The sequence below is a fragment of the Macrosteles quadrilineatus genome, unplaced genomic scaffold, assembly GCF_028750875.1.
Source record: "Macrosteles quadrilineatus isolate MER2022 unplaced genomic scaffold, UCM_ALF_1.0 Scaffold_8__2_contigs__length_117827958, whole genome shotgun sequence".
In the NCBI taxonomy this organism is placed as follows: domain Eukaryota; kingdom Metazoa; phylum Arthropoda; class Insecta; order Hemiptera; family Cicadellidae; genus Macrosteles; species Macrosteles quadrilineatus.
In genome coordinates this window covers 10,174,040-10,201,255 of record NW_026542601.1, presented here as the reverse complement: position 1 = coordinate 10,201,255, position 27,216 = coordinate 10,174,040, and the positions used below count along the sequence as shown (strand labels likewise).

The following is a 27,216-nucleotide window of genomic DNA, read 5'->3' as shown; positions in this document are numbered from 1 at the left end:
ATGAACAGACAGAATAGAGAATGACAGAAAAACATAGATAGCTCAGCTGTTTTACAGCAGACAGCCACAGGAACAGGCTGGCCACAACCACAAGCAGTAATTTATATAACTACGAAGGGCGACGATTTTAGTCTGTAACGCCTTTGGGTGTATATATTACATAAAAGCATTTTTTTTTGCTAAAGAAGGAAAATTACGGAGCTCTTGATTAGTGTGAGTATGGGCTGGATGCTATAGATTAAACAGATCTTTTAATGCTGTTAATGCATTTTGCTTGTGTCTACGAAAGTAGCACCTTTATAAACGCTATTAGGGAAATTGGTCCAAAACCATTAAAGCTTGGAGGATGAGCCAATAATTGAACCCGTCCCTCTCGCATGGAGGTCCGATGCTCTGTTCTACAACCACTAGGCAATAGACAATTTATTCATCGTTCGGTAATTAAACAATTACAATGGATTTTGTCAAACAGAATATATAAAATAAAAGCTAGTTTTCCAAATCTAGATAACTGTTTATGAATTTAACGTAAAAAAATCATCTATATCGTACAGTGGATTGATTTTGCACCACTTTAACGGTTTGTTAGAGAATACATTTAGAGGCAAAGAGCTGAAATCAACAGGATAGGCTAGCAACACACCCGCTAAAGGTAGGGATGCACAAAATATTACTCGACTCTGCCTACGAAAGTTGGGTTGAACCGTAGAGTTCTGAGTAGAGTACCCGGTGCACTAGAGGTCGTGTTTTTCGTTTTGTTTACGATTTGTTTCTTGCTGTTCCATAATTAATTGTGCAATTAACTTTTCTTAAATACTCTTTCTTTTTAATTGAGTGTAACGTCTTTTGTTAAATAACCTCTTGATCAGCATTGTACGTGTAATTAAATTTACGGAAAGTAAATAAAAGAAACGTCTTATAACACAAACATATATTTACGCTTATCCTTTTACTCACAAGACGGTAAATATACAAAAAGGTGGTAAGTGGTGATCGATTTCGATTGGACGGACATTCCAATGATCAATAAGCGTAAATATATGTTTTAAGTGTTATATGACGTTTCTTTTATTTACTTTCCACGTCTTTTGTTGGCAAACCTGCTTTGCTTACAGCATACCCCCACCTGAAATTATGCAATTCAATTCCCAAGTCAGCTGTTTTTCTGTTTTGCTTTTGAGAATTTAGATCAGATCAGTCTCAGTTGACTGAGTTGAGTTGAGTGAGTTCAGTTTCAGTTTCGTTTCAGTTGTCAAAATGGTGTTATAGTGGACTGTCAAGGTCGCTCAAATAAGTGAATTTTTTAATGTTACCTTCGTTAATGTTTAATGTGTTTGCAGAAACTATCAAGGGAAACTTAAAAGGACTCATGACCCTACCAAACAGCCAGGCAGATTCTTCCAGCTCTGTGTATTTTGTAAATTTCAATCAGGATTGCACGTAAGTACGCCATCTGTCATAAAGGTTGTTTGGGATTTGTTGTGTGCAAACAAAATGTTTCTTTGTTCATAAAGCTTTTCAAACGCAGTTACTTGAATCAGTTACATTACCTCTTTAGGTTTTGAATGTAGTCCGTAATGGTTATTAATGCTTGTGAGCTGCAACTGCTCGCTCAAAAATATTATTTTTCTAAAGTAGGCTACCAATTTGGATTTTGTTTCCTATCCCTTATAGATTAACTTATGTGTAACGAATACCGAGGAGTCCAGATACTGTAAGTTATCATCTCATGATTAACTTAAAAAGATCTTAATTTATAGATCTTAGGCCTAGGCCTATCCTATGATGTTTAATAATGATCAGGTGCAGTGGTGGCTGCACTTTACTTTAGGTCCTACACTCATTCGAATGAAAATATTGATCGATATAAGACTAAGGTATACCTTATATATTATATATTATTATATAAGGTTAACCTTACCTAACTAACCAAACGATATATCGAATGAAACGATCGAATAATCGATATTTTCATTTGAATGAGTGTAGGACCTAAAGTAAACTGCAGCCGCAGTGGTTCTAGTTACACCACTGCACCATAGCTTAGGGGGGGAGGGGGATTGAGGAGCCCCAACGGGCCCCCCCCCCCCGGAAAGTTTTGAAAAATTAGATCTCCAAACTCACGTTTTCAGACATTCCAGAGGTGTAATCACGTTCAAAAGAACTCCAAAAATCAACCCAATTGAGGTTGTCTCTGGCTGGCCAGAATCAGGAAATAGCAAGTAACTAACTTAAATCATAATCACAACACAACAAATGATCAAATTATCATTAAGTTGTTGTTAATACTGTTAATACTGTTCTATGAAATGGCGACCATACAAAGTAGGTATTTTAAGCCAAGTATGAATGGAGATGAGTGTAGGATGAGTGGCGCGATCTTCTAGTCTTGTTAGTGACTAAGGCCGACATTCCTTAGACACAGCTGTTAACTAATAGCCCATACAGCTAATGGCAACTAAGGGACCTACAGTTTATAGTGGAATCCGAACCACATTTTTGCCTTGGTAATTACGAATTGGTCTAATTATCAGGATAGTACTTCGGATAGTCGTAGTACTCACCCGTGCGGACGTTAATCCACACTGGGGAGTATAGCATCCACAGTGCATGCCTATAAATATCCACAATTCGTGACCTCCTAGTAGCTGGATTACAGGACGACGCCACCCGTCCCAGATATTTTATTTTATCTGTTGTACTGTTAAATCACGTGTAGCCTTCTGAGCTGCACGTGAAGAGCAGTATCTACTGAGTTTTTATTATAAATTGATTTTAACAGGCTGAAAACTTAATATGTTCGAATACATTCAGTAGACCTACGGTGTGGACATTTGTTAAGACACTGGGTCCCACACCTTTCCATATCTGTTGGCACAAACAACCGAATCAGTAATATCGATTATTCGATTTTTTAATTCGATATATCGTTTGGTTAGTTAGGTTAGGTTACCGAACTAACCAAACGATATATCGAATAATCGATACATCGATCGATATTTTCATTCGGCTGTTTGTGCCAACAGATATGGAAGTGTACCCAAGACACTTAAGACACAATCAACAATGAAGATTGACAGTCATAACCGATAATGTGAGAACACCTTTAATTTCTTGTTAGCCTTGATAATAATATTACTTAGTTGGGGAATTTGTGTAGCCTAATATAGTTGGGAAATCTGTTTAATATAGTTGGGAAATCGGTGTAAAATAGTTGGGAAATTCTAAGTGTCTCCCCACAATATTTTCTTCTATCAGTGTTGCCAACCTAATATAAAGATTTTCCATGTAATCGCCACTTGAAATCTCCGATTTTTTTCGCAAAGATTATGAAATTACCCGCAACAAGTCCTGATTGATCCTCTGTGAGCAATGTTCGTTATTAAAGCATTATGGAGTAAAAAAAATGGTTTTCGTGAAATTTGGCATCAACATTTTTTTTAAATGGCCGCCATTTTGAAACGGTTAATGATTTTTTAGTATAATTTCTAACAATAATAGGTCTTATTAAGATTAACATTTTTGCAAAATATCAAAGCTGTATCTCAAACCGTTTAGGAGTTATTAGTTTTTTTAAAAAAAAAACACATAAATACTGACAGTCGGTAAACTAGACACCACAGACCCATGTTCCTATGGTGTTTGTGTTTGTCTTGACCTAAGGAATAGCGCTATATACAAGTGTCCAGTGAGTTACGGGACACCCTGCATATTTCTACGCCAACCCCGTAAAAAATACGAGTACTCTGCTAGTAAAGAATAAATCTGTTAATTTTAAACAGATATTTTAGTAGGCTATATACAATCCAGCCAGATAAAGGGAAATTCGCTTAGTCTGCAGGTTTGCTGCGGTAGGGGTATTTTATAAATCGATGACTGCTCATATTACACATTAGGCCCAACCATACATTTAATTATGGTCGATATTTTAACCAACAGGGACATAGGGAGCGTCAGGTGTCCGTTGTTTATTCTCATTAGTGGAGATGAAGAAGCCTTACTCCGTCCAGGGCTTCTGTTACTCATGTGTGACTTGCAAAACTGAAATTTACCACATTTGTGAATGACGTAACCAATTAAACTGGTTAATGGCAGAAGATCGGGGAAGAAATGTGATAACCCTTTGGAAGCTAGAATTTGTTTGTAATTCCAAAAAATGCTACAGTTATTTACTTATTTTGTCCAAAAAGTGCTAGGTTTGCCACGGGAAAAAAGTCTAGTGTGCGAGGAAAAAAATTGGTACCGGTAACTTAAAAATAAAATTTTTTATCTCAAAAGTGCCAAGGATCGATATATTTTGGGTCTCGATCAATTGAGGAATTAAAAGAAACCATCGCTGTTTTGAAACAACAACCGATCCAGATATAGATAGGGCCTATGAGATATACATATGAATTAGATTTATATGATAAATTTTTAGGGGTCGATCTGCTGAATACAAAAATCCAACAAATTCTTTTAATAATATACTTGTATACTGATAAATTTCATGCTTGGGTTTTTATTATTTCTTTGTTTGGAATCCATGTGGGTTAAAGTAGAAAGAACTCCAGTCCAGGTGTAGAATAATAACAGCTGACAGCTGCCAAGCACATTGTTGATCAGCTGGCAATGGAGGGTCAGCTGGTTTTAGAAATCAGCTGTTGTGAGAAGCACTGATCCTTAAGTTAATATTGTTTATGTTATTAAATAGATTATAGACTTTATTGTGTATGAAAAGGAATAAAAGATCAAATATACCTGTATAATGAACACAAGGATTTTAAAGTACTATATACAGTCAATATCAAGGGGAATATGGCGTACCTCACATCTCCAATTGTCCCATATGTAAAAAAAATTATTAATAGTTGGTTGTGTTAAATCCAACCTTTGAAATATAAACATATTATGCAACAAACTTAAAACCAAATTAAGGTTTAACCCTATATGTGACGTAAAAAAGTCAAACAATTTTTCAGATCAAAGCTCTGTCCGAACTTTAACTTTACTGTATCAAAACTGTAGGATAAAATGGTTAACATAATTCAGCAAAATATAACATGTTTAATCACCAAAGTTATTGTGAATTTCCACTGCATTATTAGATTGACCTAGTCTCTACAGCATAAAAACAGCTGATCACTGATAAGAGGTATCTTTTGATGGTCAATTTAATCTTTGTTTTCAACACATCTTTGTTTAAAGTGCAATGTACTTTTTCTAATCTGTTGATGAGGCTTATGTCAGAGCCAGATGGCCAGGAAAATGTGTGGAGCTTATTTTATATGCATTAATTAATTTTTCACTCACACTATGATGTTTTTGGCTGTATTACATACGTTGATTGGTGGCTGAAAGTTACGTTTTGTTGGCCATGCCAGCTGTCATAGTAATTTGGGGACCAAGCAGGTTTTTACAGCCCGGGGCCGCAAAATCAGCTGTCCGCTTACTTACTCAAAACATGAATGCATTAAATACACAATCAAAATCCATAGCATTGCAATAGAATTGTGTTATTGTCACCGTTGCCTAGCAACTATTTATTTTTATTTTTGCTGATTCCTCAAATTATTTCTTCACATAACCTTAAAGTTTTAGTTGTGTTGACTACCATTGTGCATTATTATATATAGTGGTGAATAGTGGTAATACTGTATAGTGTGGTGAAAAATAGCGTTCGTACCACGGACCGAAATGGTTTTGCAGCTCTCGATCGATTTAAAAACTATCTCGAGCCGGCAAAACCTCATTTTCGGCCCTAGGTACGAAATATACTATAACTGTTATATTAATTTGTTATTCCTTCTGAAAACTGTAATTGTAGTATCGTCTTTACAAAATAGTAGAAATGTTCTGCTTGTCCAAAATCAAATACACACAAAGACGTCACTTCGAAAACCACTTTTTTGGGTTCAGGGGACCCAAAAACGGATATATCCACTCAAAACTCATTTGGCAAAAACAAGACAAAGCTACCAAAAAATTATGAAGATTTTTCAATTTCATAAAACAAAATGGCGGCTATTTAAAATTTTGTTTCTTAAATAACTCAAAAACCGTTGATTTTACAAACATGTTATAAGAATTACTTTTTTTAGGCAATTTTATTACAAATCGATTGACACCTTATTTATTATGATTGGACGAGTATTAACTGAGATATTGCAAATTTCGTGATACGTGACTTTCTTTCGTCATGCACTGCAACTAACCTCCAGCTGATCTAAAACTGCCATATTTTAGTTAACACTCGTCCAATCTTTAAAAATAAGGTGTCAATCGATTTGTAATAAAATTGCCTTAAAAAGTTATTCTTGTAAGATCTTTGTAAAATCAACCGTTTTTGAGTTATTTAAGAAACACATTTTTAAATGGCTGCCATTTTGATTTATGATTTTGAAAAATTGTAATAATTTGTTGGTAGCTTTGTTCAAATGTCATTAATGTTTGTGCAAAGTTTCCATTTTGTATGTTTAAAACCATTCTTTAGAAAACAATAAGAAAAAAAAACAAAATGGCTTTTGTGTGAGTAAATAAGGACTTCCGGACAATTTAAATTTTGTATTTAGAAATGTTTCTTACTCAGGAACAATGCTCTAACATTTTGGTAGAGAGTTCCGGGACACCCTGTATACTATGGTATAGAGGGAGAAAGCAATAACATTGCATCCCTCCGTATGTTTACCCAGTGGGTCCCCTTGGTCCACGTCAAATTGTTATCATATGACCTTGGTAACATCGTTATCAGTAAACCGACTGCTGAGCTACTGTCTGTCAAATCACGTAGAAACAAGAACAAAACAACAACAATGAAAACAGACGTGGTTGGTTTGTAAACTTGGTAAGTTGATAATGCGGTTTTATCAAGTAAACATCTTTTGACTTGCTTTGTTTTGTAAACAATCCTGTCTACTTTTGCGGTTTGCAAGATTAAGTTTGTGGTTAGAAAACTAATTAGTTTAGTATTTCAATTCTTAATTTCCACTCCTTACTCTACGGACTCAGAACAGCATGGATCAGCTGATTAAACAAAGAAGTAAAACAGCTGATTTTCAAAGTTAATAACCGCGACGATGTGATGAGAAGGCTTGTCAACTCTCGTAACTTCCTGGATCGCTATTCAAACTAATCAATTATGCGGCAAAGTTGCGGTGATTTGTTTAACATTTAATTAAAACATATTGCACAGTATATAGGTACTTTGTTGTTCAAAAGATATAAGATGTAGGCTATAGGTACTTGTTTAGATTATACACCTGGTTTCAAAATAAATATTGTCTTTGTTAAGGTGCCAAGTTACACTACAACTTATTTTAAGAGTTCAGTATAGCAACACTGTTTTGGTTACTTAAATCTTCTTGTGTTATTGCATTATTATTTCGTGTGCACGTTAATTATATCTACTTTTCACACAGCAAAGCCCCTTAAGCTTAGGGGTTTAAAGTTGAAATAATTTAACTACACTACGTCCTACACACTAGACAATCGCGTAATTTTTTTCGTGTCAAAGACAGAGACAACGTTGATATTTCATGTACAATAAGAATTAAATATAGACCGACAGTAGTGATGCGGTTAGCATAGGTTCTGGCGTCCACCGCTAGGAGCGCCGTTTAGTTACGTAGCTGTAACTACACGGCACTCCTAGCGGTGGACGCTAGAACACATGCTTACCGCATCACGGCTTTCCTATATACAATTCTAGTTGTCTATGCTTGTTTTCATGACATACAAGTCAGTACAATTGTTATGAACACAAAACGTGTCATTGGGTAACTAATTCTAACGTTCGTGTTTTGATGATTGTAATCGTTGGATCGTTGCTACAGCTGACGTAGCAGCGACACAGACATCAGCTGTTTGTTTACTGTTGTTGTTTACGAAGGCTCACAGCACAGGACACAAGGGTCGTTTACCAGACGCTTCTACGTTGTGGCGATGTTTTCAAAACAAATTACGCTCTTACGCCGGACCAGGCTCATGAATATGAAATAATTTGAAACCTCAGAGGGACGAAAAGTGGTTTTTGCACGTTTGGTAAATAATTAATAGACAGGAAGTTGTAATTACGCGTAAATAACGATTCTTACAGCAAACATTGTTATAATTGTAAATGAATAATCTTTTATGGTATTTATACGTTTTATGTAAACCCTACATAGAATTTTATTGTTGCGATAGTGTAGTTTATGACATCACAAAGGTAGGTCTAATAGGTACCCATTTCACCTCAAAACTCATTACTTGACCCACTCATACCACACGTTTTAATTGTGTTTACATTGAACATTTAAAGTATTTGCATTCATTTTTTTCGGGCTTTGTATACCCTACTTTTTTTTGTTAATACCAAAAGTATATTCAGGAAAAAAATAAAAAAATACTTGTCTCCAAATTCCAAGTAATAACTTTTTTCTCTCAACCCGGGCACCCTAGGACCGCCCTAGGCCCCCACCAGCGAGCACGGCCCCCACCACCACTGTCTGCGGGGCCTTACCGCCTTAATTAAAACTTAGCAGCTATACGATTTCAGGCGACTTTTTGTAGTTTTTCAAAATTGTTAATTTTTCACACCGCATCGATCTAATACACAATCTTGCGATTGGAACCTAATCAGAGGTTGCACCACGATATTTTGACTGGTTTTTACCATTGACTATAATAGTCAATGTTTTTACCCCGCGGTTGGTCACACTGTTCCATTGTAAGATGCTCGGTAGGTCAAGGATGGGCTGGCCTATAACCTCCACTTTCCCTTTCCTACACTACACTTGCCTCATCATGTACGACTTGTTAGGGAAACTTGAAATACTTATATGTTAACGGTTACATTTTAACTCTGGGAAGTGAGAATGGTATTGGAAAAAATGTCTGAAAACTAGTAGTCTCAAGAAGTATGATGCATCGATGATATTTATTTATAGTATAGGTTTACATGTAAGTAGTTTTCCTTAACGTTTCTTGCCACGCTCTAGACCTATGTTATTATTTTATTAACGTTCTATGTCTTTTTGTGAACATAAAAAGCAAAATAAAAAATAATATTTTCGAACTGAAATAGGAACAAATTTCCAATAGGTAACTTATAGTATTTATTCAGGACCTCAAGCGGTTAGCCATTCAATTTGGATCTTTCAACTTTCCAATTGTTGTCGACCAATTCTGGTTTTGCACACGGATATTAACAGAAACGTTAGGATCATAAACATAAACAAATTACGTCATACACTGGTCCATATAACTGTACTAATAGCCGTAACATCTGGTTCGGAATCGGACGTGTTTGGAGAAATCCATTAAAATACTAATAAAACCATGTTTACGTTTGGCCCAGTGACGTCATATGTTTAAGTTTATGTATGATACATAGTCCTACCACTTTAGCTGTAATATCCGTGGTTTAGCCTGATTACTAGACTACTGTAGCTTGGAATCTACAAAATTCAAACTCTATGTAAAATAGGTTAGACGTAATGCATCAAGCGGAGCGCAGAGCCATTTTAGTGCCAGTGAAAAAAGAAACCGAACATGTTAAGTGAGTGGAGGCGCAATTAGTTAAACGGCCTTGGAATTGCGTAATAGAAGAGGGGAAACATAACCTAGAAACTGAGGAGCGCAACAATGAAATGCGCGAGATAATTAGCGATCAGCTGATGGCAGGTCAACGACCTCCAAAGTGATGCTGCCAGTATTGTTTATGCTGTATGCAACAGTAGTGAATGAAGACACAAGTCGCAGGTTTTTGCAATATTTTAGAATTAATTTTTGATTAACGATAAATTGAACTATTTAGTGAACATTTTACATTTTCTTTTATGTAAGAAAAAAAGTGTCTTGCAAACTTCAGAATACAAATCTTTTAGAACTTATATTAAAGCAAATCTATTTAATGTGTGCTAGTTAAAACCCAATGTTTTAAAATAAAATTTATGTAAGCTATACAGGATCTACTTTTATATGTGAGCACTGAGAAGAAAGCTGATTTTCAGATTATTTGAAAACGCTAACCAAGGAAATCTATTTCATGTATCATTTTAATCATAAAACAAACATTTTCAAATCGTCGATTTTCTCTGTAATGTTGAATTTTTCATTGTTTCACACGTTTGTGCTATTGAGGCACATTTTCGAATTTTCTAATCGTACTTGACTATAACGTTAAATCCGTCTAATATTTATTCAACTCTATAATTTAGCTGAAATTATTTTTTTTTTGACTACCCAATAACGTAGATAATTTTACAAAATTGTTTTTCTACATTATTGAGTGAATGTACCATAACTGATAAACAAGTTATTGAAAACAGTTTCTTTGTCTCGGCTAATCTCGTGACGTCACTGTGTTGGTTCTGGTTGCTGATACACAGTGGCTTTATGACGTAGTACTTACAATGCTGTTGACAACAATGGTAGACAACACTTATCTCAATGCCATTATGATATCGCGCCCGTGTGCTGATAGTGGCGTTGTTTGTAACCATCCGATGACATTGTGGATCGACGTAGTTGATATCATGTTACTCGGTGGCCGTGGAAAACATCTTTGTAGGTTTACTGAGACTTTTAATGATATATTTGAGAGATATTTTTTGTGATAATGACTTCAAAATCATTCTGAATAGACCACTATTTTCCATAACAACTATAGATAAATAGCATTTAGACTATTTGTTGCAAAAGATGTAAGGAGTAAACTCTTGCCACTCTCTAAAATCTGTACATTGAAAATTGTATTTACAGAAGGGATTTTACCGGACTTGTAGGTTGGGATTGTGCTATTGTGCATAAAGTGCACTATTCCAGCCAACAAGGAAAAATAATCCCACTGTAGAAGGTTAGGGCAGGCCATGGTTGTGTTTGATCATAGAGAGAAAGAGAAGCTTAATAACAGTGGTCCTTGAATCTCTCTCTCTCCCCCCCTCCCCCCCAACAAGTAACAACTCTGACTGCATTGTCTCTGAGTTCTCTTGTCTCTTCTGTCAAAGTTTCAACTCAGTCAAAGTCTGAAACATACAGAAGAATGAATCCATACTGCCCTTTTGTATAGTTTTAAAACTATTGTTACAAATACCGGTACATTCCACACAACAGAGTTTTGTAAAACTTTCAAAGCGAGGAAAGGAAAGGTATACTGTAGACTATTAAATTTACAGAAATACTGTTTTAGTGACAATCTTTGTGAGTCAAACTTTTTTTTCATTTGAAGGGTCTGAAAGTCAAACTAGATCCTTTATATCAATTTCAAATCTAGCTATGCCACAAATAAAAAATAATTCTATGTTCACATCCATTTTATTTTCTCAAACAAAGAGTGATAAATTAATCATTTTGTTATTGTAATTCTGATATTTGATTATTAACTGTAACATCTAAGAGATAAAATAATCAATTAACAGTTTAAAATAGTAAAGTTTGTGTTAAAACTTCAAATCCAACTTTATACATACAAAACTATTAGAATTTCTTGTTAAATGAATTCAAAATTTAAAATAATAGCTTGATACTCTTGAAAATATGGTATAACCTCTTAATGATTTCGTAGAAATTACGTTTCGCTTGAATGTTTATGTGGTACAGTTGGCAACTTTTGGTAAATTGGAATATTCTTATAAACATATTTTGTATAACAATTAATCTTTTAGCCCTTGCCTTGGAATCTTTATGAGGAAATATGCCATATTACTTTCCTCTGAAGTCCAAAACATTCTCCTTGTATTTGCAACAAAACTCGTCACCACCTGCTTTGTAAAAACTTTGTAGGTAGTCTATTTTGTCAATAAGTTTTTGTAAAAAAATGTATTTAAGTAGGCCTAGTAATGTTGTGCGTCGTGCCAAGTATTTTTCCTAAACCACACAAATAAATATTTTACAATGGTATAATTCTTTTCTCAATGCATTGTAGTGACATTGTGACCTTGTCCTGTAAATTGCAGATTGCAGGTGCAATTCCCTCTCATTCTCATTGTCTGGTGCCCTCCAATATGTTCCAAGGCCAGCAAGTCTGGTTGTTTTGTTGGAACAGTTTCATTCTGTTCTGTTCTTTTTTTGGAACAGTTTTTATTTATTTGGTTACTTTTTGCTCAAAGTCAATGATCTTGCTTGGATGTTCCACTGAAGGTTTGTGTAGAGGATTGTTACAAATTGGAACCAACATTTACTAAAAGATTTGTTTTGTAACAGGACATAAAGTTGGTTTATCTATGACAGATAATTGGTTTTTTATATTTTCCTAAGTGGTCAACAACAAGAGCCTCAACATTGCAAAAACTAGCTTAACATTTTCAAATTAAATTATTGCTCATGTAAACTAGGCCTTTGTGTTTCAAATAGTCAGTACATTTTTGCAATTTGGGTGAGTGATATGGGTTCAATTTTCTTTAAGATAAACTTGGAAACAATTTGGAAGTAGCGTGCACTTTTTAAAAGCACTCAACATTCTGGGTGTAAATCTAGCGTTGATTTCTAATGTTTACTTCGGTCTTATTTTTATTTCCTCAGTATTATTTTATCTACTAAATAATCAAACCTCGGAACCCCTAAGAGTCTTATGAGGGTTGTCTGTCCAGTCACAGCCAAGAGATGCTATATATGGTGTCATCCCCTATGTGATGACAATTACTTTTATCATAGTAGCCGATGTGAGGGAAAATCAACGATTCTGCCAAGTATAAAATGTAATATATTTCTAACGAATGTTAAATAGTTGTCACTTTAGTTTTTTAATACTGTAAGAATGCAAACTTGAAAATATAGCACATGAATTGAATGGTTTACTCCACAGTAATATCAAAGATTATACCACCAAAAGCATATACATAACATTCTAAATCAAATTGTATAGGTGTAAAACAATCTTTTGGCCATGTCTTTTGGCTACCCATTAGGTAAACTATGACCCAAAAATGATTCCAATTCTGTCTCCAAGAAAAGATCAATGGAAGCTAATCAAGCCCTGTTGTTTCAGATCACTCTCAGTGGGCACAAAGACAGGTTACCGAATCTTCTCCCTGAGCTCCGTGGACTCTCTCGAGCAGATCTACGAAGATGGTGAGATATTAAAGATTACTTTAATAACTATGATTCACAAGCAATTCCCATTTCATTTGAAATTGAGCTCCTACTGAGGTTCTCAAATTTGGAGATTATAGTTTTGTTTGCCATACATTCCTTGAAAACATAAACATTGTTTGAGCTAAAATAACTGGAGATAAAATAAATATCAGACACTGAACTGGGGGTACGACCGAATTTGTATGTACAGTGAGGTACCAGAACTGAAATATACTGGGAACTATGTTATCTCTTAACGTTTTATCCTCTATCCCTTACAGGCTTGAGATTTTTCAAATGTTTTTGTCCTCGTGGAACCTACTTCCCTTCTCTTTCATAGATAATTGTTATATTGGGTTAACAATAAATAGTCCCTTCATGTTGTTAGCCTCCGGATCACTGGTAGTAATAAATAATGGTTTAAATACCATTTATACTGTCAAGTGAACCTTTGTAGTCCAAATATAGGCCACTGCAGTTTCGTTCCCGATGGGAACTTTAAACAATTATTTAATTAATAACAAAACAATACACAACATTATTCTTATTTGAAATTATATTTTGCTTAAAAATAGAATATTAAAACATTAAACAAAATATTTTCTTGAGAGAGGCCTCATAATATTTTATTTTGCTTTCCCTCAAATTAAGCTCTATGTATAAAAAAAAAATATATTGCACATTATGTAAAAATAAATAGGATAAATTCTGTTTACTTGACGTTTAAGAAAGGTAGTTAGGTAGTTAGTCTTTTGATTGTTACGTCACTTAAGAGTGTTAGTGGAGTTAAACTTTACTCTGCGTTGCCTGATGCTGTTTAGAAGCTAACTGAGTCACTAGATAGCTCTGAGGTCATCTCAAGTGAACTCTCTATCTGTCACAACTTCGGTCTTTCTAAAGATTCATTATACTATCTCTTTGTGCTAAATCAGGTTTGTAATGAAGAGAAACAAAACAACTTGTAAAAAATGCTCCGGCACATGACTTGTTTGTTGTGTTATTGACAAACAACATTATGTATTTCTTATATTTTTGAAATAGACACTGTTTCTAAGAAACACTATATAATTGAAAATATATATAATACTTGTATGGTTCCAATAATTTTTGTATATTGTACTGTGTAAAAGGTGGTAGTAGCTATGATATTTTATGGGAAAATCAGAAAAGTTACTTACTAAAAAGAAAAGTTAGCAATTACTTACTAACCGGAGTTTTTACAGCAATGGGGGCTGTACCATTTTGTTTGGATTTTAAAGGAAAATGTCATACTAAACTCTAACCAAAATGGTTTATTGGTTTGAGCTGTTTTTAAAAATAATTTTTTTCAAATCAAAATAAAAAAATATAAAAAAACTTGGAGATACTATAGATTAGTACTTACTACTTATATACCAATTGAATCTAAATTGGATCCCAGGTGTGGTCTCTAGTTCTTTACACATCCCCACACACACACACACATACATTATTTTGGACACCACTGTTTTGGGTTCAGGTTCAGAGGAATCCAAAACGGATTATCTACCCAAAACTGAAACTCGATAATTCCAACCAAAACTATACTTGCGTCATATTTTATACTACGTATAGGTATAAAATAAAATTGTGAGTGATCTTTTACTGTCTACATCTGTTAGGGGCTCATAGACGCTATAACGATTAAAAACTTTTAAATCCAACTGAATAAAGGATATCCTAGCTGAAATAAGACTTATTTCTACCATTAATTAATATAAATAATTAATGTAATGTAGTTCTTTCTTATCTGTGAATTTATTGTTGGAATGGTGTAAACCAGGAATCATTGTATGACCTAGTGTTAAAAGACCAGTCGGTATTTTAACACTAAGTCTGTAGCCAAACCTAACCCAAAGTTTCCGCAGACACTCAGGACTGCTGCATCGTGGAGAGGCTGTTCAGCTCGAGTCTGGTCGCCGTCGTCAGTCTCAGCTCCCCTCGGAAACTCAAGGTTTGCCACTTCAAGCGGGGAACGGAGATATGCAACTACAGCTACAGCAACACCATCCTGTCCGTCAAGCTAAACCGGATTGTGAGTTTGGTTTTTCATGTTAAAACTTTACATTTAGTGAGATTCCCATGTGAGGAATATCAGCGAATTTCCCATATATGGGAATATCAGTGAATTCCCCTCATAGGGATTGAGCTACTGTCAAAGGTATCATATCATGATAATGTTTGTCCAGTTTAAAAGCAAAATATTCCCACTCGGCATTACCTATTTAAGTAAACTTAGTGAATGAATTTTCACTGCAATTTCTACTGAACTTTTACCTGTACTAATATGAAGACTGGCCTATGTTTGGATAGATATAAGACTCCACAAATCAACAAATCCGTTTATTTGTACTTGTATTCTCTATTTTTATTAGTACTAGTACATAATTCACCTTGATTTTCCATGATGGTTTACTAAATAATTTTCACTACTACATGGATATTTTGCCGACAGAGACTGGTGGTATGCCTGGAAGAGGCTTTGTACATACACAACATACGAGACATGAAGGTGCTGCACACCATACGAGATACACCACCCAACGTGTCAGGGCTGTGTGCTCTCTCCGTCAGTAGTGAGAACTGCTACCTCGCGTATCCAGGTAGCAGCACCATTGGCGAGGTGCAGATCTTCGACTGTAGCCACCTGGTGAGTAGATGAACTAACTAACAAGTTGACCGTCCCAATCCTATAGTAAAGCCCGTAAAGACTTTTTCCAAGTGTATCTTTCATCTCCTACCTTTTCCTCACGTCACTTGATAACACCGTTCTCAACCTCGTAAACTGCTCCACCAATTTGAGCGACTCTTGATCTCTTCCGATCACTATTGTCTCCTGTTCTCCTTACTATTCTCAACACTCTATCTCATTAGCTCTATCCACATTTAACTGGCTTTACAATCTCTCATTCCACAGGATTACACTGTCTTCAATATCATTCATAATATCAAAATTCCTTGTAACAAGCTTTATTATTTATATACATACATTGTAGCTAATAATTGACAGAGAAAGACGTAACTACACAAAACCTCGATTGAACAATGTCAATAAAAATGTGATTTGTTAACTATTTGATTCAACTATAAGATAAAGAAGGACATTGTTTAAATTGGTCATAAAAAATGTTAACTTTTTTATCTTGTTATCTCAGGTAAAAATTATATTTTACATTCACATCAGCAAATCTTGACTAACCAGAAATAATACTTACTACTTAACAATAATATTGTATGTTATGTTTTGGTCAAATAGCGTGCCAAGATCATGATCCCCGCGCACAACTCTCCCCTGGCCGCGTTGGCCTTCACATCGAGCGGCGCAAGGCTGGCAACGGCCAGTGAGAAGGGAACGGTCATCCGAGTGTTCAACGTGGCCGACGGCACTCGGCTGTTTGAGTTCCGACGAGGCTTGAAACGCTGTGTCAGGATTGCCAACCTTCTCTTCTCTACCGACTCACAGTTTCTCACAGCGTCGAGCAACACAGAGACTGTGCACATCTTCCGACTAGATGAGCCTCAGTGAGTGAATAATGTTTTATAGCTTTATTCCTTTAGTTGGCTAAAGCTATATCATTCCAGAATGCTTTCTAGATTTTAAAAATTCAATCTATTCAACCCAACTGTTCCTTTTCTAGACAAGGTAACAATTTAATATAATCAAAAATTCAAAAGTGATGAAAATAAACAATTTTTAATACTAAAAGAGAACGAAGTGTAGATGTTTGATAAGGATATACACACGTAGAAGAATGATTTTCATATTGTGTCCAGCGTTAATGATTCTGTATACTTTTTCAGTTCCCTACTAATTCCAATGTCAAAAGCACCTGGCACAGCCAGAAGGCAAACCGTCCAGCTCCAAATCTCAAGTCCTTATGACACTGCTTAGTGTTGTCCAATGTGATCCATCCTGTCTGAAGCATTCCGTAGGCGATACAAAACCAGGGTTGTTTTACAAGGGAGGGTGGTTAGCCCATCGCCTCAACCCCCAATATGAATGGAGGACCTACTTCTGGTCAGCGGGTCCATCGGACCTAGCCGGGAGATCTGACAAGCAGATCCACCGACCTTCCCCCTATCCGCCACCCAGGGGACGCTCCGTATACGCTTAAGTAGGAAAGCGCACGGATACTTTATTACCACATACATAAAATACTAACACTAGGTACAAACGACACTTAATACTAAGATACAAGAGATACTTAACACTAACAAGTTGGTTCTAAATCATACTGTAGTTTAATCCTCTTCAGGACTTGTCTTCATTCGGCTCACAGTGTTGTTGCAGAACTCTTCAGTTCCTTCCTCATCAACTTTCTTTAAAAAATCAATCTCCTCGTCCATGGTTGCATTCATCTCCTACATTTCATCATGTTTCTCAAAAATTTTCCTTGGCAAATCCTTTGGCACTTTTCTCTAAACAATCCATTTAATAACTATGTAGATCCTTTTTGTTTTACTGAAGCAATACAACATCAGGTCTCTGTGTAGTTCTATAACCTCCCATTTTCCCCAGGAGTTGCTACTTGGTTGCTTACCATAGTTATCTTGCTAGCTCTTATGTAGCAATAGTGACAAGAAAGGAAGAAGACTTTTCTGCCAAGTTTTCACTGATGCTTCATTTTCTAGACCTGCTCTACACTGTCTCTGGAATGCAGCAAATAGACTTAACTTTCTTGAATTTGTATTCTTCAAAATCATTTTGACTGGAATTGACTGGAACAAAAATTTGATCTTGCATTCATTTACTGTGTCAGTGAATGAATTAAATAAATAGTTTCTATGGAAACATATATTTACTGTCAGTATGCCATTATTAGATCGAGACTTTCCATTTCTATATAGTTGAAGCTAAATTTACAATGAAACCAAACGTATTTAAATTGAGCCTCAAACAGATTCTACTGCTGTCACTTAAGATCTACTGATTTATGTCATAGGATGATACCAACCTTTACATAATCAAGCCAAGCAGAATGGTCTACTTGTTGTAAACTATAAGGACTTTGCTTAGGATATCAGGCTTACCTAAGTAGGTCCACTCTGGCTTAAGAAACACAAAAATATACAGTTTTCCTTTTTTGCCAAGACATCTCTCTTCCAAACTCAAACATCCTTTAGTTGAAAATACAATAAGTAAGAGTATCAGATAAAGTGAAACTATAATTTTACCTAATAGTGTAAAGTTTTGGGATTTGTTGTGAGGATAGCAGGCTTGCCTGAATGGGAAAGAATCCAAACTAGCACAAGAGACCAAAACTTTGACTGAGTACACAAAATTGAATTGAATTGATTGAAAAACATTAGATTATTTCACTGTCACTGACAGCATTTTCAACTAAGGAAGAGAGTGTATTTATCCTCACAAAAAATCCCAAAGATCTTGGCCCTTATAGTGTGGGTCTACACCCTTAACTTCAAAGTGTAACGTTTTAGTGGGAGTCTATTGTACTTTAGTTTGAATTTAGATTTTCAGCTAGTCTGAATGTTATATTATCTTCAAACTTCAATATTTGTATACATCATAGTAGGCCTACAAGTGTTGCCCACTGTTACAGACCTGCCCCTGTAGAGGACAACGCTGGGTGGATGGGTTACCTGACCAAGGCTGCCACTCTGTCAGCCAAGTATCTCCCCACACAGGTGACAGACGTGTTCAGTCAGGGCAGGTCGTGTGTGTGCGTGCACCTGCCTGTCCACGGCTACAAGACAGCTTGTGCAGTCGCCACGTTAGTATACATAGTACATCTTGATAGGTTAGGATAGTGGAAGCTGGAAGAGTTTAAAGTTAGTGATGTACAGTTTTGGATGTTCTTATTCAATAGTAAGAACAAGTGTTCAAATATGTTTAGGATTTTAGGCTATATTTTCTTTTAGTATATTGTATTTCTCATACTTGTTTGATGGTATTTCTCATATTTGTTTGACGTTTCAACAAAAATGACACATATATTTTTATATAACATTGTAACCAGGGTTTAAGCTGCGGTAGCATTTTTAGCATTTTTCTATACACAACCAAAAAATGCTACATCGTTTTAGCAGGCTATAGCAAGTTTGCTACAAATAAAATTAAAGACGTAACGTTCAAACATGTAATATTACTTGCAATTTTTTTAAATGCGTAAAGAAAAATATTGTTGCTACAGTTGTCGAGTTTTTGGTTTTTTGGCCAGTTTGACTAGGGGTTAGGTTTTTCTTCCTTAAATATATTCCTTTCCATTTTGTCTAAAAATAACTGAACTGTCTAATGCCACAAGTCTACAGCTGTATTTACAATGTTTGTTTCACAGGATACAGAGAGTGCTGCGTCTACTGGTAGCCTCAACTGACGGCTTCCTCTACATATACAACCTGGACACATCCGAGGGTGGGGAGACTACCCTGGTCAAGCAGTACAGGTACAAGCAATATCTGTCCCTAAAATACTAAAAAGTATTCTAGGTTGAGTGTTTTTACGGAAAAATTGAGTTATGAACTATGTAAATACAGTGGAACCTCAATAAGAAGACCTTTGATAACAAGTCACTTTTGATAACAAGTGTATTTTTCAAATCCCCTTGAATTTATTTTAGCCTACCTCTAAACACATGTTATTGCAAACCTCAATAAGAAGTCAACCTTGATAACCAGACTAATTTTATAATCCCCATGAGAGTCTTGTTATCAAGGTTCTACTGTATTTATATGAGTCAGCCAAGATCATTTACAATTCTAAAAATCTGAAGTGTCTATGGTTAGTATGTTTATGTGTCACAATTATTGCCATTGCAATAATCGGAATTAGATTCAGAACCAAAATTAATATATCACTCCGGTAGAAGGTAGAATGTACAACTTCATAGACTTGACACTTTAAAACTCAAGCCTGAGTATAGCTCGGGGAGTTAGTTTGTGAATCTCACCTGTGATGGCTTACATCTGTACTTGTCGCGTCTGGCCGACAGTCGCATGGTAGCTCAGTTGGCTAAGGTGTTACACTGATGAGTGTAGCATTGAGGTCTTTTTACATGTGCAATCCGTACTAAGCTCAATAATGTGTGGCTAGCTGGCAGGAGAGGCCCATCTTTAATAAATGGTGTATGGCTTAGGTGAAAGTTTGACAGCATTATTGAGCTTAAAAGGGATTGCACACAACAACAGCTTATATTTACAATAATGCAGAGGAGGAGGACATGGATTTTTCTTTTTTGCTTTCATCTTAGTTAAATATGGAGATATCGGGTTAAAATAAATATATTATAAAAGACATAACCTAAAAAATATTAACAGAAAAATATAATAAAATAGGCAAATGGCAGTAATAAGTTTATTGGGAGAAAAACAACCTTTTCAGTTAATAGACTTTAAAAACTGATTCCTAGCAGTTATTCCTTATAATTAACAGATTAATAAATTATTGAAAGAGATTTCAAGATCCTACTGTACTAGTTTGCTTTGAATATTTCCTTTAGAATATGATAGTGAGAGGTATAGTGTTGTCTGTATTGATCAGTATGAATTTTTACTGACTTTGTGTTGTCAGGTTGGATGGTAAAGCGGAGACCATCACAGAAGTGGTGAGTGTCGGAGGAGAAAACCCCCCTTCGTCCAATCCGCTGCCAATCGACAAAACCGACTCCCCCACCCCAGGTAGATATTGTCGAGAGTCAGCTAGGTTAAACACTATAAGCAAGGCCTACAGTCTGGCAATCTGGAGCATTAGCTCTTTGCCTACACAATTTTCAAATGGCCTCTTTACTAGGTTGTGTTTACCTAGATAGGTTAGCTAGTGATTTGTTGATTGGAGTATTACAAAGACTATTTTTTTTGGTAAAGTCAAAACATTTTACAGAAACTTCAATATTTCTTTAAATTTAGTGTGTAACATTTGAATTTGGTTGTAATTGAAATAATTAACTGAAGCTATAAACAATGATTAAAATTTATAAACAGATTTAGTTAACTCATGATTACAAAATAAGTGTAAATATATCAATCAGTTTATTTCAGTAATTGTAATTGTATTTTCATTGATATAGAGGGTCAATTATAATTCCCACTAGTTTCCTGCACTAGGGTCAATTATTCTATTTGCCAATCGAAAACATATTTTCACTCCAACCAACAACTTAGATTTAATTTCTCTAGATGTTTTTTATCTAGTTTTAAAACATACCAAAAAGGTTATTTTAAGTTTTTCTTGAAAAAAAATGATAATTTTGAGCTTTTAATAACTTTCTTTTATGGTTTAGACAGCTGTTCACAATAGAATATTCTTTTAAACGTAAGTCATCAAATAGTCTTTCCAATTCTGCTGAGAATGAGCAATAAATGAAACGCTATTAAAAAATATCAGGTTTTTATAGTAAAAATATAGCCTAAGTTAAAATTTCCCGAAAAATATAAAAATCCTTAAGCTATTTTCCAATTAAGTAATAATAAAAAAAACATAACATTTCACTACGATAGGTTTTTAGATTTATTTAATATTTCAGAACTACTGCTTTTAATTTTGCACACTTTCGTCATGTCAACGATGTGGATAAGAATTGTCTTAACTTTGTATAAAATTGACCATTCGTTGAAATTTATTTATATAAAAATTTCCAGAATATTTTTTTTGTTATATTGCAATCTTATAACTTAAAAAGAGAGCAATGTTTTGCTTGAAACATCTTGAATCGGTTTTGGAGTTGAAACTAACTGTAGTATTTAGCAAAATCAAATTCTATCTTGATATTATTCTCGTTGGTTTAGCATTATATTTTATAATACATGGTCAGAACTAAAAAAAATATCTCATTCAACTGACGTAAAACACAATTAATTGCAAGTGTATACAAACTTTTACAATCAAAATTGCTTACTAATTGTTTTGACGTCACCACGTCATGCTCACGTCACACGTGTCACGTTGTTTTGTCATGCTTATGTTGACTCTCATCTGTCCACTATCAAGTCAGATAATTAAATCTCACGTCTCAGCAGTATTGGAGAGGTTGTACGGTTTTATGGTGCGTTTTCTTATTTCCCTGTTTTTCCCATGCATGCTTAGACTTCCTACCAAACTACATGTGAAGGTAAATCTCTTGTTTTATTTCATTTGTCACTTATCCAGTGTTTGCAGAAGTAGAGTAGTTTAGTTTGGGTGGCAGCTGTTTTGTTTGTAACTACTAACAGACGTTTTTTGCCAAATGATCCATTTATATATTTCTTCACCGGGAACTAAATCTTAGTCCAATTTTTTATTTGAACTTAGGAAACAGAAACATTAGGGAAGAAAATTCTTATTTAATTTAATTGTTGTAAATTTGTAAGTTTGCTTCCACAGTTTTTTGATACATTACTTTAACATAACGCTTCACTACAAGTTTTTCTGATAGCTTGGATCTGCTTCCAACAGACACAACTTAGTTAAACATTATAAAATACACCCAGTAAAAAAAAAGCCATTGCAAATGTAGCAAACACCTTTCTAGTCTAAAAAAAATTCTATCTTGTCCAAGTGCCGGTATGTAATATTTCAAGTAAAATTTCTAATTATATTTGTTTTCATACAAATACTTAACCATATTTGGAAACGCTAGTCTGTCTCAATAAAAAAAAGTACCGTTAATTTTGTCGTAAAACTCCCCTTAAAAGTTTGTCAGAATAGTATTAACTAGACGTATGAAATATTTAATTCGCCAACATCTATAATCAAATTCTGATTTCTGAGTGATAGGCTAGACATGCTTGGATGTAATCATAGTTGCTTCATCACCATGGTTACTAGATTCAAATATTTTTACCAACATTTAGTTTCGGAACATGTAGTTTGGTGTAATTTTACTTTATATCCAAATTTTAGATATTCTTTAGAAACATAGTACTAATTTTTTTAGACTAAAATGATTTCTATTGATGACAAAGACTTGCATATTAATTAATTTATATCTTAAGCTAGAAGTAGTTGTATTTTTAAGGGGAATAACCCAAACTGTCTCAAATTATTGTTTGAAGTCTAGGGAGTTTTACCTGTCTCCTTGATCTTGAAAGTGAAATAGAAATTTTTCCCACTCTTCTATCATATAAACATTTTAGAATTTCTTTCAGATTAGAAAAATTAGATATAATTATAACTGCCAGTTATTATGGAAAATTGTAACAAAATTGGGTACTAAAATAATAATGATGGGAATATGATAAAACTACATTGTCACATGCACATGAGCGAGTAAGTGGTGAGTGCATGTTAAACTGTGCCCATTGACATTCTAATTGAAATAAGAAATAAAACGTATTCTATTTTCTATTTTCAACAAATTGATAAGTGCTGTCACTGAGGAACTATGTTATGTTATATTTATTGAGTGATATTTTTGGGAATCTAGTAACCCAGGTTGTATCTGATGTGGTTGCGTCCAAAAGAGCTTCGTTTGGATTTAAGCAAGTAAAATAATCATGCCAATGTCTCATGTTAGAGTTATAACTTGATTCATTACACTTTATGATTGTATAAAGTGGACTTTTATCATATTGCACAGAACATGTATTTCATTTCTAAAAATTACTTAGGAGTTTTTACAAAACAATGTGTTTTATTTTCTCCATATCATTTTATTCAATTTTTAAATCACATTAAGCTCAGACGAAATTTCAACCAGAAGTTTATACATATTTCAGTTCTAACCTAACCAATCCTAACTTATTCCTAAATTTTTAATATAAAATTTGAACCTAAAAAATAAAGTAGTCAGATAGCGGAAGTGCAAACTTCTATCCACCCACAACACACCCAGTAGAGTTAGTTGCATGTATGCATGTGAGGTTATGTTGCCGCCAACTCTTGTTTGTGTTGTCTACCAGGCCTGTGTAGCTCCTCCTACGCGGGCATTCTCAAAGGACACTCGCCCGGCCACATGTCAGGTAGTATGTGTTGATTACCAGCTTGTTCCAGGAGTAAGCTCTGTTTCCTTCCTGCGTGGAAACAGGAGAAGGATGAAGAGTCAATTATCCTATGGTCAGTTGATCAATTGTTTTTGTTTGGGTACTTGCAACACAACATGTCAATTCATTGTTCCAAATTTATGTCCTCTATTCTTACTTCCAGAAATAAGGATTCTAAATAAAAATTAGTTTGTCCAATTTTTGTTTTTGGATTATTCAAACCAGTCCTGGATCAAAGCTGGGATAATTGACTCTCTGTACGATTGATTGGTTTCTGTGACCCCAATTGGCTTTTTGGCTTGTCAAAATGAATGTTGCACTCTAACGTTATTCTAGCTATAAGGACATGCCAGATTTTCATATCCAAACCCGGATGACAAAAAATTAAAAATTTTTACTTGGAAAAGAATTACATTTTCATCTTTTCTCAAATCAACTGAACAATTTGATGTGCAGTAATTTGTTTGCTTGATTATATTATCAATGACCATGGATGGTATTATTTTTGTTTGTCTTGTTTTCACTAATCGTGATAAATTAAAAGTATTTAGGATATTTCAGAAGATTCCTTAACACATCATTGGATTCAGTTGTTTTTGTTTATGTACCTGGTAGTATATGCTCCTTGCAAATTTAGCAGGACTTGTTTAATTACATGATCTTAATTTAACAAGCAATAAAAAATTGCTGTATGTTCAGAATGAGAACTATCACAAGCCATAAAGTGTGCCTCTTACTAAGAAGGCTCTCCATTACCTACCCACACTGGAATGAAATAGAGTTTACTTACGGAACAAACTGATAAACTTAATTCTTTGCTACTGTATCAATAATATTTAACTAACCACTTCTCCATAAGCTGAATATCACTGAAACAAAAATTTGGAGCTATGTTATTATAATACCCGAGAATCTTTTTTACTACAGAAAATTATGGATACTAAGACCATGATGTAGGTAAGCACCATAATTTAAATGTTTCAAGTTATAACTCTAACATAATGTAAAGCTATAAAGCACTTTTTAATTAAAAGATCTAATAAAAAGAGTGTCCGATAAGGAAATGTAATGGAGTACTGGTAGCCTACATAGAATATTATCTCTTTTGGTAATTCCGTTTAAATAATAAATTGTACTAATATTGCTCAATGACAGCTCTTATCGACTTGCAACTCATGTGCAAAATGAAAGTGTCTATACTAGCAGCTAACAAAAAAAATTGATCTCTTAATGGGACACCAAATGGACGTATTTAAACTTAACCACCTAGAGTGATTGTTGTACACAATTGGAAACAAAATAACATAATTTACTATTTTGAAATGACACTATTTTGCAAACATTATTGAATTTACTTGTGTTGTACTGGTAAGCAAGACTATGTATACCATATTGGTAAATGTACCAAGTCAATTTGAGGAACTAACCTATAATTAGTTCACTATATTTCAGTTTGTTAAAAGCTTTTATTCCTTATTTAGAACTAAAACATCAATCATTACCTTGAAAATGAGAATTGAAAAAAAAAATTCCTTTGTAGAATTTGGTGATTGGTGACAGAATTTGCATTTTTAAACTACGTGTAAAAAGATGAAATTTATTGTCTGACGTTTATTCCTTATCGTGAAATGTTTTTCCCAGTGGCTGACACAGCCTAGTCAATGAGAATGCCACTTACAAGATAGGTTTGTCACCAAAAATCTATAGAGTTAGGGATGACAATATTTGGCAATATTTAGAAACTTTTTCGCCTTGGTTGAGTCTAAATGTGTCCTTGTTTTATCCCAGCTGAGAATCATGAGGCAAGTTCCACTCTTATTGCTGAGGCAACTCCTGTTAACTACAGCTAACACATTTAATGCAGTTGTTACAGTTTATAAATATAAATTTCTAAGTCAGTGTATCCAAATTCTACAGGATGTTTCCAAACTCCAAGGCAATAAAAAAAAATATGGTATTAACATATGCCCTATCTTGCTTTGTTTTCTGTCTCTGCGGTGCGTATGTATTTTTTACATAACTTCCCATAACTTTGGAACCACTTGAGGTACCAACTGCAAATGTAGTACATGTATGATGACTAATAGGAACTATATTTTTGCAAAGGATCAAGCTTCTACTTTGTATAGTTCCAATAAGGCGGCTATTTTTATTTTCCAAAACTTGATAACTCAAAAACCATAGGATTTATAAAAAAAAATAATTAAAAATGACGAAAAGGATGGAAATTTAATTCACTTTACAGATTTCTGTGAAGTTAATTACATTTCCATCCTTTTTATAGTCATTTGTAACTTTTTTTTAATCCGATGGTTTTTGAGTTATTAAGCTTTATAAATAAAAATGGCCGCCATTTTGAAATTATACAAAGTAGAAACTTAATGCTTTGCAAAAATATAGTTTCTCTGTTAGTCATCATGCACTTAAAAGGGTTAAGCTGGTACCTCTAGTGGTTCCAAAGTGATGGGAAGTTATGTAAAAAATACATACACACCGACAGACGGAAAAGAAAGCGAGCTAGGACATATGTTTGTATATTTTCTGTTTTTTTTTTTACTTAAGGAACATGTCCACTGAGTATCGGAAGAGAGTTTCGAAACACCCTGTATAGGTATTTGATTAAATGTCAAAATTATTTTCTTTCTAGCCTTTTTTTGACATTAGACAAATTCTATTGATGACTTTTCACAAAATGGTGTGTTTTTTTATGTCTGTTAATTCAGATGTTAAAATTTTTATATTAGAAGCTATCCAAACTGGTTTCCATAGACTCCAAATCTTTAGGAGATGAGACAACGCCATTAAACAGGCAAAAAACTGACCGCGTTTTAACGTGTGTAAAACGTCAGCCAGTATTTTTGCCAGGTCAATGAAACAGTCCCCGAAAATTTAGATTCAACAATAACTTAAGCTGTGATTATTTATTTAACTTTATTATTTCTGAAGGGATTTGTACGTAATGTTTTGTATTGTGTTTAACTTTGTTTTCCTAGTGTTCTCGTGTTTAACACTTGGGCTGTTTTCAGACTCTGAGAAGTTCCATGAGATGAACCTGGCCACGTCTTCGCCGCCCAAAGACGGTTTCCGCCTCACTGATGACTCAGAGTTCCCTCCGGTCTCTACTGATTGAACGTGTAAATATTCCCGGCACCAATGTATATTATATTTATTAAGTCTTTCTGTTCCGTTATGTGGATCACAATTTCGACGTTTATTTTATTCACTCTAAATAAATCAAAATTCTTTGTAGAT

The 27,216-nt window shown here is 34.4% G+C and overlaps 1 protein-coding gene across 8 annotated transcripts; it reads left to right on the top strand.

The window, feature by feature from the left end:
• The first annotated feature begins 1,208 nt into the window (after positions 1 to 1,208).
• On the top strand, positions 1,209 to 27,213 carry LOC129001070 (WD repeat domain phosphoinositide-interacting protein 2-like). 8 transcript variants are annotated; one of them, XM_054428233.1, is made up of 10 exons: positions 1,209 to 1,440; positions 12,947 to 13,029; positions 14,919 to 15,085; positions 15,506 to 15,700; positions 16,307 to 16,572; positions 18,612 to 18,782; positions 19,347 to 19,454; positions 20,579 to 20,685; positions 23,884 to 23,943; positions 26,991 to 27,213. In XM_054428233.1, exons 1-10 carry the CDS (start codon positions 1,307 to 1,309, stop codon positions 27,092 to 27,094), a joined length of 1,395 nt encoding a protein of 464 aa, XP_054284208.1. In that variant the 5' UTR covers positions 1,209 to 1,306; the 3' UTR covers positions 27,095 to 27,213. The 8 variants fall into 8 exon arrangements, with proteins under 8 accessions (XP_054284208.1, XP_054284203.1, XP_054284202.1 ...); XM_054428228.1 differs by having other exon boundaries at positions 23,884 to 23,946; XM_054428227.1 differs by having other exon boundaries at positions 14,910 to 15,085.
• Positions 27,214 to 27,216: the final 3 nt, after the last annotated feature.

What these genes read in the sequence shown, in the direction of transcription:
- LOC129001070 (XM_054428226.1), top strand. Translation starts at nt 1,307, where the DNA reads ATGTTACCTTCGTTAATGTTTAATGTGTTTGCAGAAACTATCAAGGGA. An exon ending in TCTTCGACTGTAGCCACCTG is followed by an intron (nt 15,701 to 16,306) that starts GTGAGTAGATGA and finishes TTGGTCAAATAG; the next exon opens with CGTGCCAAGATCATGATCCC. An exon ending in AACCGACTCCCCCACCCCAG is followed by an intron (nt 20,686 to 23,883) that starts GTAGATATTGTC and finishes GTTGTCTACCAG; the next exon opens with GCCTGTGTAGCTCCTCCTAC.